Source organism: Vipera ursinii (assembly GCF_947247035.1).
Source record: "Vipera ursinii genome assembly, chromosome: 2".
In the NCBI taxonomy this organism is placed as follows: domain Eukaryota; kingdom Metazoa; phylum Chordata; class Lepidosauria; order Squamata; family Viperidae; genus Vipera; species Vipera ursinii.
This window is the reverse complement of record NC_139513.1, coordinates 170,252,367-170,268,698: the sequence shown is the minus strand read 5'-3', so window position 1 is coordinate 170,268,698 and position 16,332 is coordinate 170,252,367. Positions and strand designations below refer to the sequence as shown.

Here is a 16,332-nt window from a genome sequence, read left to right as displayed (position 1 = left end):
CATTCACTCTTTCTCCCTCCACTCATACCGTAAAGGTTGCTAAAAATAAATAATGGTGTTGACCGTGAGGGAAAAAAAATCTCTATTCTTTCATTAGCCCAACAAAAATTGTACAGAATTGCTGCAAATTATTTGAAATACATAATGGGATAGATACTTTTGAATCTAAGACCAGGCAGATTTATCTTTCCTAAAAAGGAGACTTTCAAATGTCTGTGTGACATTTCTGCCCAGGACCTTTTCAAAAGACCTAATAGCAACTTAACTCTACTCTGTAGACCCACCTGCGTGTTTGATAGTGCTCAGTCACTTCATCTCGTCATGTAAGCTGATATAGAAATGGTTCCAGTCCAGACACATTCTCTTACTTCCATTTTCTAACCAAGTTGTAAACATGCTTGCAGCATTTTTTTTGCTGAATTCTCTTTGAGCAGGTTTGCTACCTTGGAAAAAAGTTTTCCCATATCATTGATTTTCAGGATCTTAACTGTTCTAGAACCAAGCCTTCTTTGGTATTGTGGTCCTCTTTTAGTTTTGCTCTTCCCCACAAACTGCAAGTTATAAAAGCTCTCTCAATTGTGTGTTTATTGCTTTATTGAAAGGGAATTTTTGCGAGAAATATTTTCATACCAGTGGAAAGTTCATTATGTATTTCAGTCTTGGCCACTTCAAAGCTCCCCTCCACCCCCGCACACACACACAAAGTAATCCTTCCCTGTTTGTGCTCCTGCTGGTTGTTTTGCACACATGAATGCTTAAAAAAAAAGAAAAGAAAATCAAAATTCTGGAATACCAGATCTCTTGCTGAATCCTTCTACTACATATTCATGTGGTTTTTGACAATTGTAGAAGTTGTTGTCTGCAATGAAAATTTCATAATAGGATCCAGGAGCAAAGCTCAAATAAATGAATTAGTACATCCAGGGCTTTTTTTTCTCATAGAACACTCAGAACGGAGTTCCGGCACCTTTTTTGGATGGAACCTTGTAGGGTAGGCAAGGCAGGTTGTATGACATGTGTGAGTTCCGGCACCTTTTTCTTTTACAAAAAAAGCACTAAGTACATCCATAGCAAGAGATGAGTGATTTTGTCTTCTCTACATCAGAAAGATGATGGATAGTCAGGCTGCAAAAAAATCTGAGGAGTCAAAGATGCCTATCACTATTTCTTTCATTTTAAGATTGTCAGGATTTTGGAAGCTCAGATATGGTAGCCTTAAACTTGGAATCTTCTGTATGGAAAATATGTAATCATTCAGTTGGGTACAACTGTTCTGTAACCTGAATGAGGGCTGTGCAAGATAATTTCCTGCTGGATTTGGTATCATGTGAATTATGCAGGGTGCCAATTCTCTTTTTTTCCAGCTAAGCATAAAAAATTAGCTGACTAGTGTATGAATTATACAGCAATTTTAAAAGGTATTTATTAGGAGAATTTTCATTGCATGAAAAACTTCAAGATCAAAAGTTACATCAGTAATTCCACTGAATACACCTGAATCCCGTGGGGAATTCAGGAAATTGTGGACTCAGATATTTGGAAGGAAATGTTCATTTATCACTAAAGCTTATTTCATATAATAGTTGATTAAGTTTCTATTCAAATGTCTGCTGTGCTTCCTTTTGAAATAATTGTGCCAAATCTTAAAACCAGATGAGAACCACAAACATCCCATCCCAATTATGCACAAGCAGATTATATAAATGTCCTGTACCTTTTAAGTGCATATAATCTAGAGTTTTATTCGGTGGGGAAAAAATCCTATTAAGGAAAATGTGACATTTAACTCAGAAAAAAACAGTTCCCTTCCTTTTTCCTCCCCTATGCATGTGTGTAAAAAAAAAACACAACCAAACCTCTTTGATCTCCAAGGCAAGAAGGAGATTTATTATTGACATAGCAATACCGTAGCGCTTAGACTTATATACCGCTTCATAGTGCTTTATAGCCCTCTCTATGTTACAGTCAGCATATTGCCCCCAACAGTCTGGGTCCTCATTTTACTGACCTCGGAAGGATGGAAGGCTCAGTCAACTTTGAGCCAGTCAGGATTAAACTGTTGACATGGTTTAAAAAAAACAAAACCTCATCAGAATAATTTTGAAAAAACCTCACTTCCAAGAGCAACAATGCAGATGAATGATTGGAAAGAAAAATCCAAGTGCTTTAGCTTTTTAAACTTAGAATATCTTGGCACGATGTTGTTGCTCAGACTAAGGGGCAAAGAGAAACTGGGCAACATTCAGAGGGGCTGCATCCATACCATTCTTGGAAATACAAATAACTGCACCAAGCTAGCACACAACCTGCCTCCAGAAGTGGTGAATGCTCCAACACTGGATGTTTTTAAGAAGAGACTGGCCAGCCATTTGTCTGAAATGGTATAGGGTTTCCTGCCGGAGTGGGGGGGTTGGACTAGATGACCTCCAAGGTCCCTTCCAACTTACGGTATTATTATTATAGATGACATGTTATATTTTGTAGTGTTGCTGCAGCATATAAGAAACTAATTGCTGAATTAAATAGTAGGAAATCTTCTTTGCTCGCTCTTGCTCTTTTTTTGTCCTTCTTTCAATTATTTTTTCACTAATGATATTTTGTGTTTCAGGGCATGGATTTTCCATAGTCATCTGAAAATAGAGCTTATGGTGATTCAGTGGCATTAAGCAAGCAATCATAGATTTATTCCAGTAATCCACTTTCAAGGCTGGAAGAATACTCATTCAAATCCTATAGCTACTTTGTCCAGGAGTTGAAAGAAAAATACTGAGCAAGAAAATAAGAGGAGTAAAACTGTGGTGGGGTGAGGAATAATACAAGAACACCTTTGATGCAATTCAGATTTTCCCTGTTGTTTGCTGTCAAAGCATAACCCAGCCCCTGAGTGTAACAGTGGAAGCCATATACAATGATACAGTTTTACAGATTAATTCTCTGTGGCACCACAGATACCAATATCACATCAACACAGCATCTTTATTCCAGCAGAGGTTCTCTTTACATGGAAGATGGTCTTGGTATTTAGGAAGTAGGTGTAGAGAGTAAAGAAGATGATTTTGACAGAAGTGCAAGAACTGTTACTTAAGCAGAGAAGCTTGAAGATGCTAGATAATGTTTGAAAGCAGCTCAGTTAATTGTCAAAATGGGATTAAAACCAAGGGAGAAACAGGAACAGAACAACAATCGAGAGGAAAAAAATCCATTTGCTTAAAAGTGATTGGGTTTAGAATGAAAAGTGAATAAAGCAACTGATTTTATCTGCTGGATACTGTAGAGCGATTATTACCCTTTTAAGGCTGATTGGTTGGTTTGTTAAACTGCAATTTCCTTTAAACTATTTTGGTTTCCACACCTCAAACAGTGACTTCTTTCATTCTTTTTTTTTCCCAGAGAGTCACTAGTTTCTAATCTTTCTGCCAAAGGCCACATCCTTTACTGTTCTGCCAATGCTGGCCCTGGAAACCAAGTAGGACTAGGTAGGCCATAAGATCTTAATATAAAATACATAGCCTGAGGTTTTTAAATGAAAACCACATCGTACTCCATCATAGTCCCTTTCTGTGTTGTTACTGGGAACTGCTACTGTACTTTTAAAAGATATGCAGAGATCGAATAGTTGAACAGTATCAAGACTCTTATCAACATAAAAACCAGTCATTTTTAGCACCTACCAGGTGATGCTAAAAAAAAACCCTGCTTAAATGGGAAACTTCATCTTCAAAGTTTGCTCTAATTATAACCTACTACTTCTTTCATATAGGATAAAAAAAAAGTTTTGCCATATTTCAAAATCACACCAGACATCAGGTCTGGCTTTCCATTTTTTGTATTCAAACATCCCTTCTGACTTATTATTACTCCCCACTATCATTTCCTCACTGCCTGAAACACTTAGCATGGTGTTGAGATGGCAAAGTCAGGGAGGCAGAAACTGTTGTGGGGATCTGTGACTGAAATTTGGATAAGTACATGCGGTGCTTATCATCCTAATGTGAGAACTGAGAAATGGTGAATTAATTCAGGAGTGACCATGGTACTATAAATGTTCAACTTATTTAAATATAGTGGAAAGTTACAGAGGAAAATTAGAACATGGACATTTGACTTCAAAATTTATTACTTGTGAGACTGGCAAAAAAAATGGTTTATTAATTGGAGGACCAGCAACAAGAGAGTTGAAAGATTGCCTGAGTTATCTCCAGCCACAATAGCAACTTCTGCATTCTTTGCAACTTAGCAATAGGTTAGCGGAAGGGTTACAAGCCAAATGGTAGGTATTAGTAAAACTCAGACTTTCCTTAGTAAAATAATGCCTTGCTTAAATGAAGAATCTGGTCCAACTTCCAGGACACTGCTATGGTGGAGGCAGAAGAACAATATCGGTTCTAGGACATGGTATTTTCAAATTCAGTGCTCAAGTACAGAAAAATAAAAATCAAAGTCAAGCTTAACTGCTTTTTTTGGAGAACCTACGTACACAGCATTGCAGTGTTTTGTGATTGGCTGATTCTTTTCCATTTTATTATTTGCACAGCATTTTCCATTATCACTGATCATGGTGACTATGGGTATGATTGAAACAATCATATATGGATCTAATGAATTTCTTGAAATCAACCCTACGTTCAAGATGTAATAAAGGTCTTTAAGCTGCTCTAAACTCTGATGATTGAAAGAAATAGCAGCTTCTATTTTTTCCTGAGCCAGCATTTCCTCTACAACGAACTACAACTCCCAGAATTCCCGATCTGTAATAACAGGAGACCTAAGACAGGGCCGCCCCATTCGGGCTCCAAATATCCTGCCAACAATAGACAGCAGCAAAGATGTAGCGGTTTTGTGCCTCTTTGCTGCTATCGTATCTCGGGAGTTTTACAGCTCCGATGGCCTCTCTCTCTTACAATGGAGAAGGAAGTACCAAACAACGCTCGCCACCAGTAAGCGTTGCTAAGCGACGATCAAGAAGGAGCTTCCGCAAAGAAGAGGCCGAGTTCGCACTGACACGCGTGCGCAGTAGCAAAGTTCTACCCGCCGGGCGGAAAGAGAGGCGCATGTGCAGTGAGACCGCGGGCGGGACCGAGGTGAGTGGCTTTTCCTAAATAGAGGGAAAAGGCGGGCTGAGTAAGTGTTTTGAGAATTAGCCTTCGCGCCGAGAAATGTTGCTCGTGCGAGCAGTAGTAAGTCGTCTTTTCCGGGTTGGAAGGCCGGAGTGGCACTTTGTTATCATAAACACTTATCTTTTGCATTGCTACCTGCTCTGTGTCGGCTAAAGGTTTTCCCCGCGGAGAAAGACTTCTAATAACTAGGAATATGGGAGCCTTTACGAGAATATGGGAACTACTTGGGTTGGCACAGAGCAGAAATTTAGTCCAGGGTTGGGTTTTCCCCACCAGAATAAACTTGTTGGATTTCAGGTGTTGGATATTGGGAAGAGACCTGCTAGCTTAGGATCTTGGGAACCTTCCATTTATTTACAGGTAGAAGAGGCCACTCGCTGGTCACCTGTATAAGGACAGCCTGTACCTTCATAGGATGGATATGATAAGCTATAATAACTTTATTTTCCTGTTCCATTCAGGTCTCTTTCCAAAGCCATGTCTCAGCACAGGCATAGTAGCAGCAGCAGCAGCAGCAGAGGATCTGGCTCTTCAAAGGTATGCCAGTAAGTGTAGAGGGCACCTGTGGGGGAAGGCTAGCTAGCTTATAATTTAAGGTTCAGAGTAGGTGATGTAAAAGGCATGTGTGTGTAAAAAACATCACATATTCTGAACCTTAAATATATACATTGTTAGAAAAGGGAAGAGGAGATGTGATGTTCCAAAAATCTTTCGCATACTCAGATATTATTAGAATAGTTCAAACTATTTGTGACACCTTGAATTGCATGAATATATGTTGTTAAACCCTTATTTTATTAATATAAACAGCCATGCCTTTTTTCACACATTGCAATAGGAATGTGTGGTCTGTCATGCCTCTTCCTTGTATCGAATGAAAACGGAGAAACATAACAAATCCACGTTGTTGTTTGCCATTTTTTCATGCAGTAAGATGAACCAGGTGGTGGTGCTTTAATGGTTTATGAGCTTCTGAAGGAAGTTCTTGGCAAATCTAGCTTAGCATTTAGTACTGACTGGTCTGTTTACTATTTTATATCATCATCATCATCATCATCATTATTATTATTATTATTATTATTATTATTATTATTATTATTATTATTATTATTTTAAGTTTCCCCTTGTGAAACAATCTGCTTAAGTGCTGCCCTGTGCATATTTATCGTGAAGTAAATTCTACTGTTTTCCATGAGATTTACTTACAGGTAAACATGCATAGGAACATGGGTTTAATAATGAAAATGTTTTTGTTCAGGTACGGCATATGGAAGTTGATGAAGAATTCACTTTCAGTCAGACTCAAACGCTAAGTCAGGCGCAACGTAATTTGGAGCAACACTCCCCTACTGAAGTGGAACAAAAAGTGAGTCACTTTTTGTGCTTTTTTGTGGGCTTCTTGTTATGGCTAGCTATAACCAAAGCCAACACTCCAGAAGATAGGCTTAAGATACAGGAGGATCTGGACAGACTTGAACACTGGGCGCTATCTAATAAAATGAAATTCAGTGGTGAAAATAGTAAGGTTTTACATTTAGGCAAGAAAAACCAAATGCACAGGTATAGGTGGTACCTTGCTCAATAGTAGAAACTGTGAGAGGGATCTTGGAGTCCTAGTGGACAATCACTTAAATATGAGCCAGCAGTGTGCTGCAGCTGCCAAAAAAGCCAACACAGTGCTAGGCTGCATTAACAGAGGGATAGAATCAAGATCAAGTGAAGTACTAATACCACTTTACAATGCTTTGGTAAGGCCACACCTGGAATACTGCATCCAGTTTTGGTCACCACAATGTAAAAAAGATGTTGAGACTCTAGAAAGGGTACAGAGAAGAGCAACAAAGATGATTAGGGGACTGGAGGCTAAAACATACAAGGAATGGTTGCTGGAATTGGGTATGTCTAGTTCAGGGCTTTTCAACCTTTTCACCCATTGTACCACTTTTAGGATATGGCAACATCCGAGTATCACCAGTCGCCTAGCAAGGTGTCAAAAACTTGATGACATCCCCCCCAAAGCAAAAAAGTGATGAAGTACAGGTAGTCCTCGACTTACAACAGTTCACCTAGTGACTGTTCAAAGTTACAATGGCACTGAAAAAAGTGCCCTCCCCCAAGCCATAGCTGAGCAAGACACCTGCCTGCGGCGCTCTTCCTCCTGTCCGAGGTTTTCATTGTTGTGAGCATTTCTATTGAGGATTGACAGTGGGGATGGGGTAGAGGGTGTTTGGTTTTTATCCCTCCCCCCATCTGCTGGGTGGTTTCAGCAGGTTTTGGTCACTTCACATGACCCTGGGACACTGTGACCGTCATAAATATGAATCAGTTGCCAAGCATCTGAATGTAAATCATAAGACCCTGGAGATGCTGCAACATTCCAGCTGATCGGCGCTTCTTCTGGACTCAGCAGAAGCACCAGGATCAGCACTGAGCTCCAGCTGGAGCCTGGCGCAGATCGTGGCGCTTTCACTGAGCCCTGACAGCCCTGAAGAAGCGCTGATCCTGCGCTTTTGTTGAGCCCTGACAGCCCTGCAGCTCCAGCTGTCTCTCGCTCAGGCTTGTGCGGTGCTACCACCAGTTCAGCTCATTCCCCTCCCCCGCTACCACTCTTCTAGGATGGTCGCGTACCACCTGCCAGGTGCCAATGTTCCACAGGTGGTACCCGTACCACTGGTTGAAAAGCCCTGGTGTAGTTTAATGAAGAGAAGGGCGAAGGGAGACATGATAGCAATGTTCCAATATCTCAGGGGCTGCCACAAGGAAGAGGGAGTCAAGCTATTCTCCAAAGCGCCTGATGGCAGGACAAGTAGCAACAGATGGAAACTAATCAAGGAGAGAAGCAACCTAGAACTAAGGAGAAACTTCCTGACAGAACAATTAACCAGTGGAACAACCTGCCTCCAGAGGTGGTGAATGCTCCAACACTGGAGGTTTTTAAGAAGAGACTGGACAGCCATTTGTCTGAAATGGTATAGGGTTTCCTGCCTGAGCAAGTGGTTGGACTAGATGACCTCCAAGGTCCCTTCCAGCTTTTATTATTATTATTATTATTGATCATCGCACAGTCAGCCAGATGTTCAGACTGGATTTGGCATTTTTGTCTACCTATCGAGTTCTTACCAAGGACCTGGGATAGGCAGATGTGGATGTTTGGTGGTATTATACAGTAGATATCGTCGCAGGATGGAAGCAGTTCCTAGTAAGGCCGCCTTTTGCAATTGACTAATGACGAATTTGTCAATGCCAGTGATGTTCAAGTGGTGCTCCAGTTGTTTTGGGAGCAACTATAGGCGCCTATTACTATTGGTATTACCCTTGCTTGCCTTTGCCACAGTCTTTCTATTTCTATTTATAGGTCTTTGTATTTTGTTATCTTCTCCAGTTCTTTCTTGTCTATTCTGCTGTCTCCAGGCACTGCCATGTCCACTATCCAGATTTTTTTGTCTTTCTTATCGACAATTGTTAAGTCCGGGTGTTATGTTGCAGGTGCTTGTCTGTTTGAATTCTGAAGTCCCAGAACAGTTTAACTTGATCATTTTCTATGACTTTCTCTATTTTATGATCCCACCAGTTCTTGCTTACAGGCAAATGATATTTCTTGCAGATCTTCCAATGCACCATTGTTGCTACTTTGTCATGCCGCTGCTTGTAGGCAGTCTGTGCGATCTTCTTGCAGCAGCTTACCAGGTGGTCCACTGTTTCTTCAGCTTCTTTGCATAGGCAGCACTTACTGTCTGTTGCTGTCTTCTCAATTTTTGACTTTGTATGCATTTGTCCTTAAGGCTTGGTCTTATGCAGCCAGAATTAGTCCCTCAGTCTCTTTCTTCAACTTTCCTGCTCTTAGCCATTGCCAGGTCTTGATATTATCTGCTTTCCCAGCTATTTTTTAATGTACTGGCCATGTAGTGCTTTGACTTCCCATGCCTCTATTCTGTTCTTCATTTGGTCTTTCCTGTAGGCCAGTTTGGTCTCTCCAGTAGTCAGTAGGCCTTCCTGATATACTAATTTCAGTGCATCTTCATCATTGTCCTTCAGATATTCTTCCAAAGCCATTTTTTCTTCTTCAACCATCTGATGTACTTGTAGCATTCCACGTCCACCTATTTGCCTTGGTACATAGAGTCTGTCAGTGTCACTGTGTGGATGAAGGGCATGATGATGATGATGATGATGCTATGTTTTAAAATAAGCACACATTTTGTGACCTGTAACAGTTATGTACATTGTAGCAGCTTTCCTGACCTATAGATTTTTTTAAAAAAAGTTACAGAATGGCTAGGGATACTGAAGCATGCCCCACAACCATGAAGACAATATTTATAAGAAACTTAAATTGGTACTCATGGAACTGTACCACATGCACAAGTTTGCCTGCAAACGTATGTTATATTCTCTCTGCAGGTAAATGAACTGGTGCAATTCCTTCTGATCAAGGATCAGAAGAAAATCCCTATTAAACGGACAGGTAAACATGGACTTATTTTTATTTTATTTCATCAGGGGGATTCTGTTTCCAGGGTTGGAATATGGATATCTGCATATGTTCTGTTTTCAATGATTTCTGTTCTAAGATTTTCAAAGAATGGGAGGATTTTTATCATATTGGTGAGCCTCTTTCCTCCATTTTAATGCAAGTTTTTGGGAAAGGTCTTTTGAGAGCAGGATAGTAAATAAATGACCAATAGTAATGATAAGAAAAGACATCATTACTACAAGACCTAGAATGCTAAACTAGAAATTATTTGCTTTTTAAAAGTTTCTGTAAGAATATATGCCATAAACTTCATTATTTGTATTTATTTTTTTTATTAAAAAGTTTTACAATACATTTTATCTTTAACAAAAAAAACCCCTCCCAACCCCCTCCCCTCCCACCTTCTTCACCCTCCCCAACCCTCCCCAACCCCTCCCTCCCTTTCCCCTACGGCCCCCACTTCCCAGAGCAAAATACAGGGTATAAAAAAAACAAACAATCATAATCTAACTTACACAAACAATCCTAAACTATTTAAACTATCGCACTTTAACTCATATAGATAAACTCCAAACATATATATATATATATATATATATATATATATATATATATATATATATCATATCATATCAATGATTATTCAAATAGAAAATAATACTTTTCAATCTAATACCCAATAAAAGCAATCACAAATAAAACAATTTATATCAATTTTCTAAAACTATTCTTCTTTCCAACTGGGCTTTAAATTCATATTATCCTAATATATTATACAACTTAAAATACCATAGATTACTTTCCAAACTTAGTTATTATTTGTATTTATTTTGAGTATGTCCAAGATAACATAGAATGTTGTACGTATAAGTAGCCTTCATCAAACGGACATAACAAAGTGCGTCTAGTCCAAAGTTTTAGTTGCCAAATAGAAGCCCATGAGAACCCCAGAGATGAAATCAGTCTCCTCTCATTCCAGTTCCCTAGGAGCTAATAGATCAACTTTATTTGTCTTTTTATCTTCCGAAATATGAATTATATTTTAGATATTCTGAAATATGTCATCAAAGACTACAAAGATCTCTTTCCTGAGATCCTCAGACGAGCCAACCACACTCTTCAACAGGTGAGGAATCCATTGATGATTTGAGTAAATTTGATCAATCTATCAATCTTACTTTGCTAATGAAGAAGCCAATCTAAAACTTGGCAATAAAGAAACGTTTTCAGAATGGGAATCCTGCAGCACAAAAAATGTTGTCCATCCTAAAGACTAACAATTGAATTGACTATGATCCATGAAAGCTTACATTTCAATTAGTTTATCAATTTTCAGTATGCTACAAGAGTATGTAGAAAAGGCCATTGTAGGATATAATGAAACTAAAATACTCCATTGACCATAAGCAGTGGAGAAATCTAGCCTCATAATTCAAGGAGTGATTTGCCTTTATCATCAAAATGGCATTTCTGGCTTAGCCTGAATGAATGGAGAAATTTCAATAGATTGTAAGTATATTTTATTGTATTCCTATATTTTAAATTTTGGATAATCTAGGCTTACAGTTGGGGATCCTAATTCAGGCTGAACACTTTATCAACAATCCAGAATCTGAACACTTATCATGAACAGGATATCTTATATAATTTATGAAAATGATGGATTTTATTATATGAATTTAATTTTATGTAAGTAATAAATTCATTATGTTTGCATATGAGTTTTCTCATTTAAAAAGAAGAGGCAATAACAGTGAACAAGGATTTATTCTGATTTATCTTTCCTGTTTTCTCAGGTATTTGGGCTGGGAGTGGTGGAAATTGACCCAAAGTACCACTCCTACATCCTGATCAGTAAATTTCCTCCTTTGGAAGAGGATATTGTGAATGAGTAAGGAAAAGAGGGGATATAATACCTCTGTTTCTGTGCTTCTCTGCTAGCTAAATGTTGTATAAAACCTTGTACAAAACATGTCAAAAATCTCTTCATGCATTTTGAAATGAGCAATAGCTTTTTTCTGATAACATGGTTTCTATATTCCTGCATTTTGAGATACTAAAGTAGAGATCAAAAACTTTTTCTGGGCCGCTTAGTCTTCGAGTAGTATGGCAGAATCTAAATTTCATTTTGTACATATTGAAGTATACATTGAATTAAGTGTACTAAATTAATTAAATATATGATTATCAATCATGTATTTAACCATTCACCCCTTCTGACATATTGAAAAGTGTCTCAAATTGTAATAACAGAATTTCACGGGGAGCGTCATCAAACTTTTTGGGAAGTGCATCCCCCAGTGAGAGCTCAGTTGGTTGTCCTATGCCTGAGGAGAACCTATGTGTCCTCCGTGCTTTGGGAAATGGAGTTCCTCTGTGTTATAGTGGGACAAAAAAGTATTTAGTCAGCCACCAATTGTGCAAGTTCTCCCACTTAAAAAGATGAGAGAGGCCTGTAATTTTCATCATAGGTGTACCTCAACTATGAGAGACAAAATGGGGGGAAAGAATCCAGGAAATCACATTGTAGGATTTCTAACGAATTTATTTGCAAATTTTGGTGGAAAATAAATATTTGGTCAATAACAAAAGTTCATCTCAATACTTTGTTATATACCCTTTGTTGGCAATGACAGAGGTCAAACATTTTCTGTAAGTCTTCACAAGGTTTGCACACACTGTTGCTGGTATTTTGGCCCATTCCTCCATGCAGATCTCCTCTAGAGCAGTGATGTTTTGGGGCTGTCGCTGGGCAACACGGACTTTCAACTCACTCCAAAGGTTTTCTATGGGGTTGAGATCTGGAGACTGGCTAGGCCACTCCAGGACCTTGAAATGCTTCTTACGAAGCCACTCCTTCGTTGCCCGGGTGGTGTGTTTGGGATCATTGTGATGCTGAAAGACCCAGCCATGTTTCATCTTCAATGCCCTTGCTGATGGAAGGAGGTTTTCACTCAAAATATCATGATACATGGCCCCACTCATTCTTTCCTTTACACGGATCAGTCGTCCTGGTCCCTTTGCTGAAAAACAGCCCCAAAGCATGATGTTTCCACCCCCGTGCTTCACAGTAGGTATGGTGTTCTTTGGATGCAACTCAGCATTCTTTCTCCTCCAAACACGATGAGTTGAGTTTTTACCAAAAAGTTCTACTTTGGTTTCATCTGACCATATGACATTCTCCCAATCCTGTTCTGGATCATCCAAATGCTCTCTAGCAAACTTCAGATGGGCCCGGACATGTACTGGCTTAAGCAGGGGGTGTCCTGCCCCTGCAGTCTGGCACTGCAGGATTTGAGTCCCTGGCGGCGTAGTGTGTTACTGATGGTAGCCTTTGTTACTTTGGTCCCAGCTCTCTGCAGGTCATTCACTAGGTCCCCCCGTGTGGTTCTGGGATTTTTGCTCACCGTTCTTGTGAACATTTTGACCCCACGCGGTAAGATCTTGCGTGGAGCCCCAGAACGAGGGAGATTATCAGTGGTCTTGTATGTCTTCCATTTTCTAATAATTGCTCCCACAGTTGATTTCTTCACACCAAGCTGCTTGCCTATTGCAAATTCAGTCTTCCCAGCATGGTGCAGGTCTACAATTTTGTTTCTGGTGTCCTTCGACAGCTCTTTGGTCTTGGTCATAGTGGAGTTTGGAGTGTGACTGTTTGAGGTTGTGGACTGGTGTCTTTTATACTGATAACAAGTTCAACCAGGTGCCATTCATACAGGTAATGAGTGGAGGACAGAGGAGCCTATTAAGAAGTTACAGGTCTGTGAGAGCCAGAAATCTTGCTTGTTTGTAGGTGACCAAATACTTATTTTACCGAGGAATGTACGAATTAATTCATTAGAAATCCTACAATGTGATTTCCTGGATTCTTTCCCCCCATTTTGTCTCTCATAGTTGAGGTACACCTATGATGAAAATTACAGGCCTCTCTCATCTTTTTAAGTGAGAGAACTTGCACAATTGGTGGCTGACTAAATACTTTTTTGTCCCACTGTATCCCATGCTTTGAGCAGTCCACAGATTGTCTTTCATTAGTTCCTGAACTGAAATGTTACAAGTTCGGCTTAAAATTTTGTTTCTCACTGGGTAATTCAGGTAATTCACTGCTAAAATCCCCAGTCTTCACTTCCAAATTAAGAAGCAGAACCTCTTTTTTCTATTTTGCAGCGATGAGAACGCTCCCAAGATGGGCCTCCTTATAGTAATACTTAGTCTTATCTTTATGAAGGGCAACGTTGTCAAAGAATGTAAGTTTCACTCCTCTGTAATTTACTCTATTTCTTAGATAGCTTCATATGCTTAACTCTTCTGTCTTCTTTTGTCTTCCTGCAGCTGCTGTTTGGGAAATGCTGAGGAGATTACATATTGACTGTTCTGGGTAATACTGGCTGCTCAAATATTTCAGGGTGGCTGGATGAATCTTGGAAGAAAATCTCCTTCCTCAGCTGATCTAAGAGAATGACATTCTTTTTTTTTCCCCAGGGGAAAACACAAAGTCTTTGGTGATATCAAAAAGCTGGTGACAGAGGAATTTGTGAGGCAAAAGTGAGTTGGGGGTTGCAAAGCCTTTGCTATCTTTAGTGCTGGAAATTAATCATATTGGTTTGAGTGACTGGCAGATGGGAATCCAAAATGTTTTGCTTGTCTTTTAAGAGCTAACATCTGGATCTTTCTAAGAAAAGGGATTGGGATAAGTTTATTAATTAGGATACAGGTAAATGGGAAATCTCAGACTATTTTTTTCCTCAAAAGCAGGAATGATATCTTTGAGGTGAAGGACAGTTATTTTACTAAATAATCTGTTTGGTGATTACAAAGGGGTTTTTTCCACTGATCACATAATTCTCACTTCCTAGATATCTGGAATATACACGTCTTCCACACACAGATCCTCCTGAGTTTGAGTTCAGGTGGGGACCGCGAGCTTTTAAAGAGACCTCCAAGAAGCAGATCCTAGAGTTTGTTGCTAAGGTACTGACTAGGAGATTGTGAGTTCTAATCCTACCTTAGCTATGAATGTTAGCTGGTTGACCCTGGGTCAGAGACTCTCTCAGCCCAGCTGAGTTCACAGGATTGTTGTAGGGGAAATAGTGGAGGGAATTGTGTTGAATGTGTTTGCCACCTTGAGTTATTTGTAAAATAACTAAAATAATATTCTACTTCTGCATTAAGGATAACTAAGTTTGTAGAATTATAATATGTTGGATCAATAAATAGGAGTGTACAGTTGTACATTTTGGCATGGAACTGTCCTTTTCAATCTTTTTTTAATAAATATTGTCAGAAACAGGGTCAAAGCATTAATGATGGGAGTTATGGACTTTGCAGGAAATTGGCAATTTTCTAAGTACTCACTTTAACATCTAAGCTTTCCTTTCTGAATATACTCAGCTTTTTCTTGGCAGTCATGCTTGCTTCAAACAAGTGTTAGGGTATTGAAACTTGTAACCGTTAACAGATCCTGTAGTGTTCTGATAAGAGCCAGTATAGCTTTATAGTTAAAATGTGAGTCTTGGAGATCTGGGCTTAAGTTCCTTCTTGATCTTATTCTCTTTCAACCTTACGCAGCTCACACAATTGTTGCTAGGTGGGTAAAATTAGAAGAGAACCCCCTTATACACCATATACACGACCCTTTGCTTTCTGAGAAAAGGTTACATATAAATAAGCAGGCAGACAAAGCTATATAGCCTAAATCATGTCCATACAATTTCTATTTTCCCCCTAATAGAGTGATGGCTTCAGGGAGGGTATTGCAGAGAATCTGGTATATCTTTTTATTCTATTTTCCTAATTGGACTCCTTTGATTTTCCTTGATTAGATACAAAAGCAGAATCCCAAATCCTGGATGAGCCAGTACAATGAAGCGGAAGCAGAAGCTGGTGCGGTGGGAAAGTGATAAATATTATGGTGTTGTTCAATTATAAAGAATTGTCAAAAACTCCTTTTATGGAACTGCTACAACCACTGCTTGTTTTCTGTTACTGCTTGCTTTAATGTAAAAGTGCTCTGTGCTTAATAAGTTCCTTGTTTGTGAAGGAAAGATTCCAGAATAAATTGGGCCATTTTACTGGTGGTGAAGACGAGACTCTTCTCTAAAACTCTCTGATTATTTAAGCATTAGCAATAGTGTTTTCTGGAAATAAGCTGATAGAATATTTACTGGAAATAAAAATATTTTTGCAATCAGTTTTCTGTGCTATATTTTCTGCATTAATTTCCACCTCATTTCAGATGGCGTATATTGTAGAGCAGGAGTCCTCAGCAAAGCTGGCTGAGGAATTCTAGGACTTGAAGTCCACAAGTCTTAAAGTTGCCAAGGTTGAGGACTCCTGTTGTAGAGTCTTGTGTTCATTAATCAGAGTAAAAATAAGGTATATAATCTGTGCAACGTTTCCATCGAATCTTCTGCTGGACATAAGTACTTATTCAGACACGTCAAACAGAAGGCCCGGGGGCCAGATCTGGCCCGTGAAGTGGTTTCATGTGGCCCCCGAAGCCATCCTGGAAACAGTGAGGGAACGGCCCCCACTGCCTTGGCCCTGGCCCAGAGACCCTCCTTCTGCCAGAGACCCTCAGCTCTGTCCCACTCCTGCCCAGGCCCCCATGGGCACCCTTGATGCGAACGATGTAGAGCTGGCCATGCCCATCCAGTAGGCCATACGCACTCTAGCCACGCCCACCCAGTAGGCCACGCCCACCCTGGCCATACCCACCCGGCCCCTTGAGGGCGACCGCAA

The 16,332-nt window shown here is 39.6% G+C and overlaps 1 protein-coding gene across 1 annotated transcript; it reads left to right on the top strand.

The window, feature by feature from the left end:
- Positions 1–5,089: 5,089 nt before the first annotated feature.
- Positions 5,090–15,781, top strand: LOC310636705 (non-structural maintenance of chromosomes element 3 homolog). The gene is made up of 11 exons (XM_083356766.1): positions 5,090–5,177; positions 5,579–5,654; positions 6,376–6,483; positions 9,519–9,582; positions 10,638–10,717; positions 11,388–11,482; positions 13,759–13,838; positions 13,924–13,969; positions 14,074–14,136; positions 14,448–14,562; positions 15,414–15,781. Exons 2-11 carry the CDS (start codon positions 5,595–5,597, stop codon positions 15,489–15,491), a joined length of 789 nt encoding a protein of 262 aa, XP_083212892.1. The 5' UTR covers positions 5,090–5,177; positions 5,579–5,594; the 3' UTR covers positions 15,492–15,781.
- Positions 15,782–16,332: the final 551 nt, after the last annotated feature.

Bases quoted from the DNA above. Each gene is read 5' to 3' on its own strand.
- LOC310636705 (XM_083356766.1), top strand. From the start codon at position 5,595: ATGTCTCAGCACAGGCATAGTAGCAGCAGCAGCAGCAGCAGAGGATCT. The intron at 5,655-6,375 runs GTATGCCAGTAA...GTTTTTGTTCAG, and splicing joins GAGGATCTGGCTCTTCAAAG to GTACGGCATATGGAAGTTGA. The intron at 14,563-15,413 runs GTACTGACTAGG...TTCCTTGATTAG, and splicing joins TCCTAGAGTTTGTTGCTAAG to ATACAAAAGCAGAATCCCAA.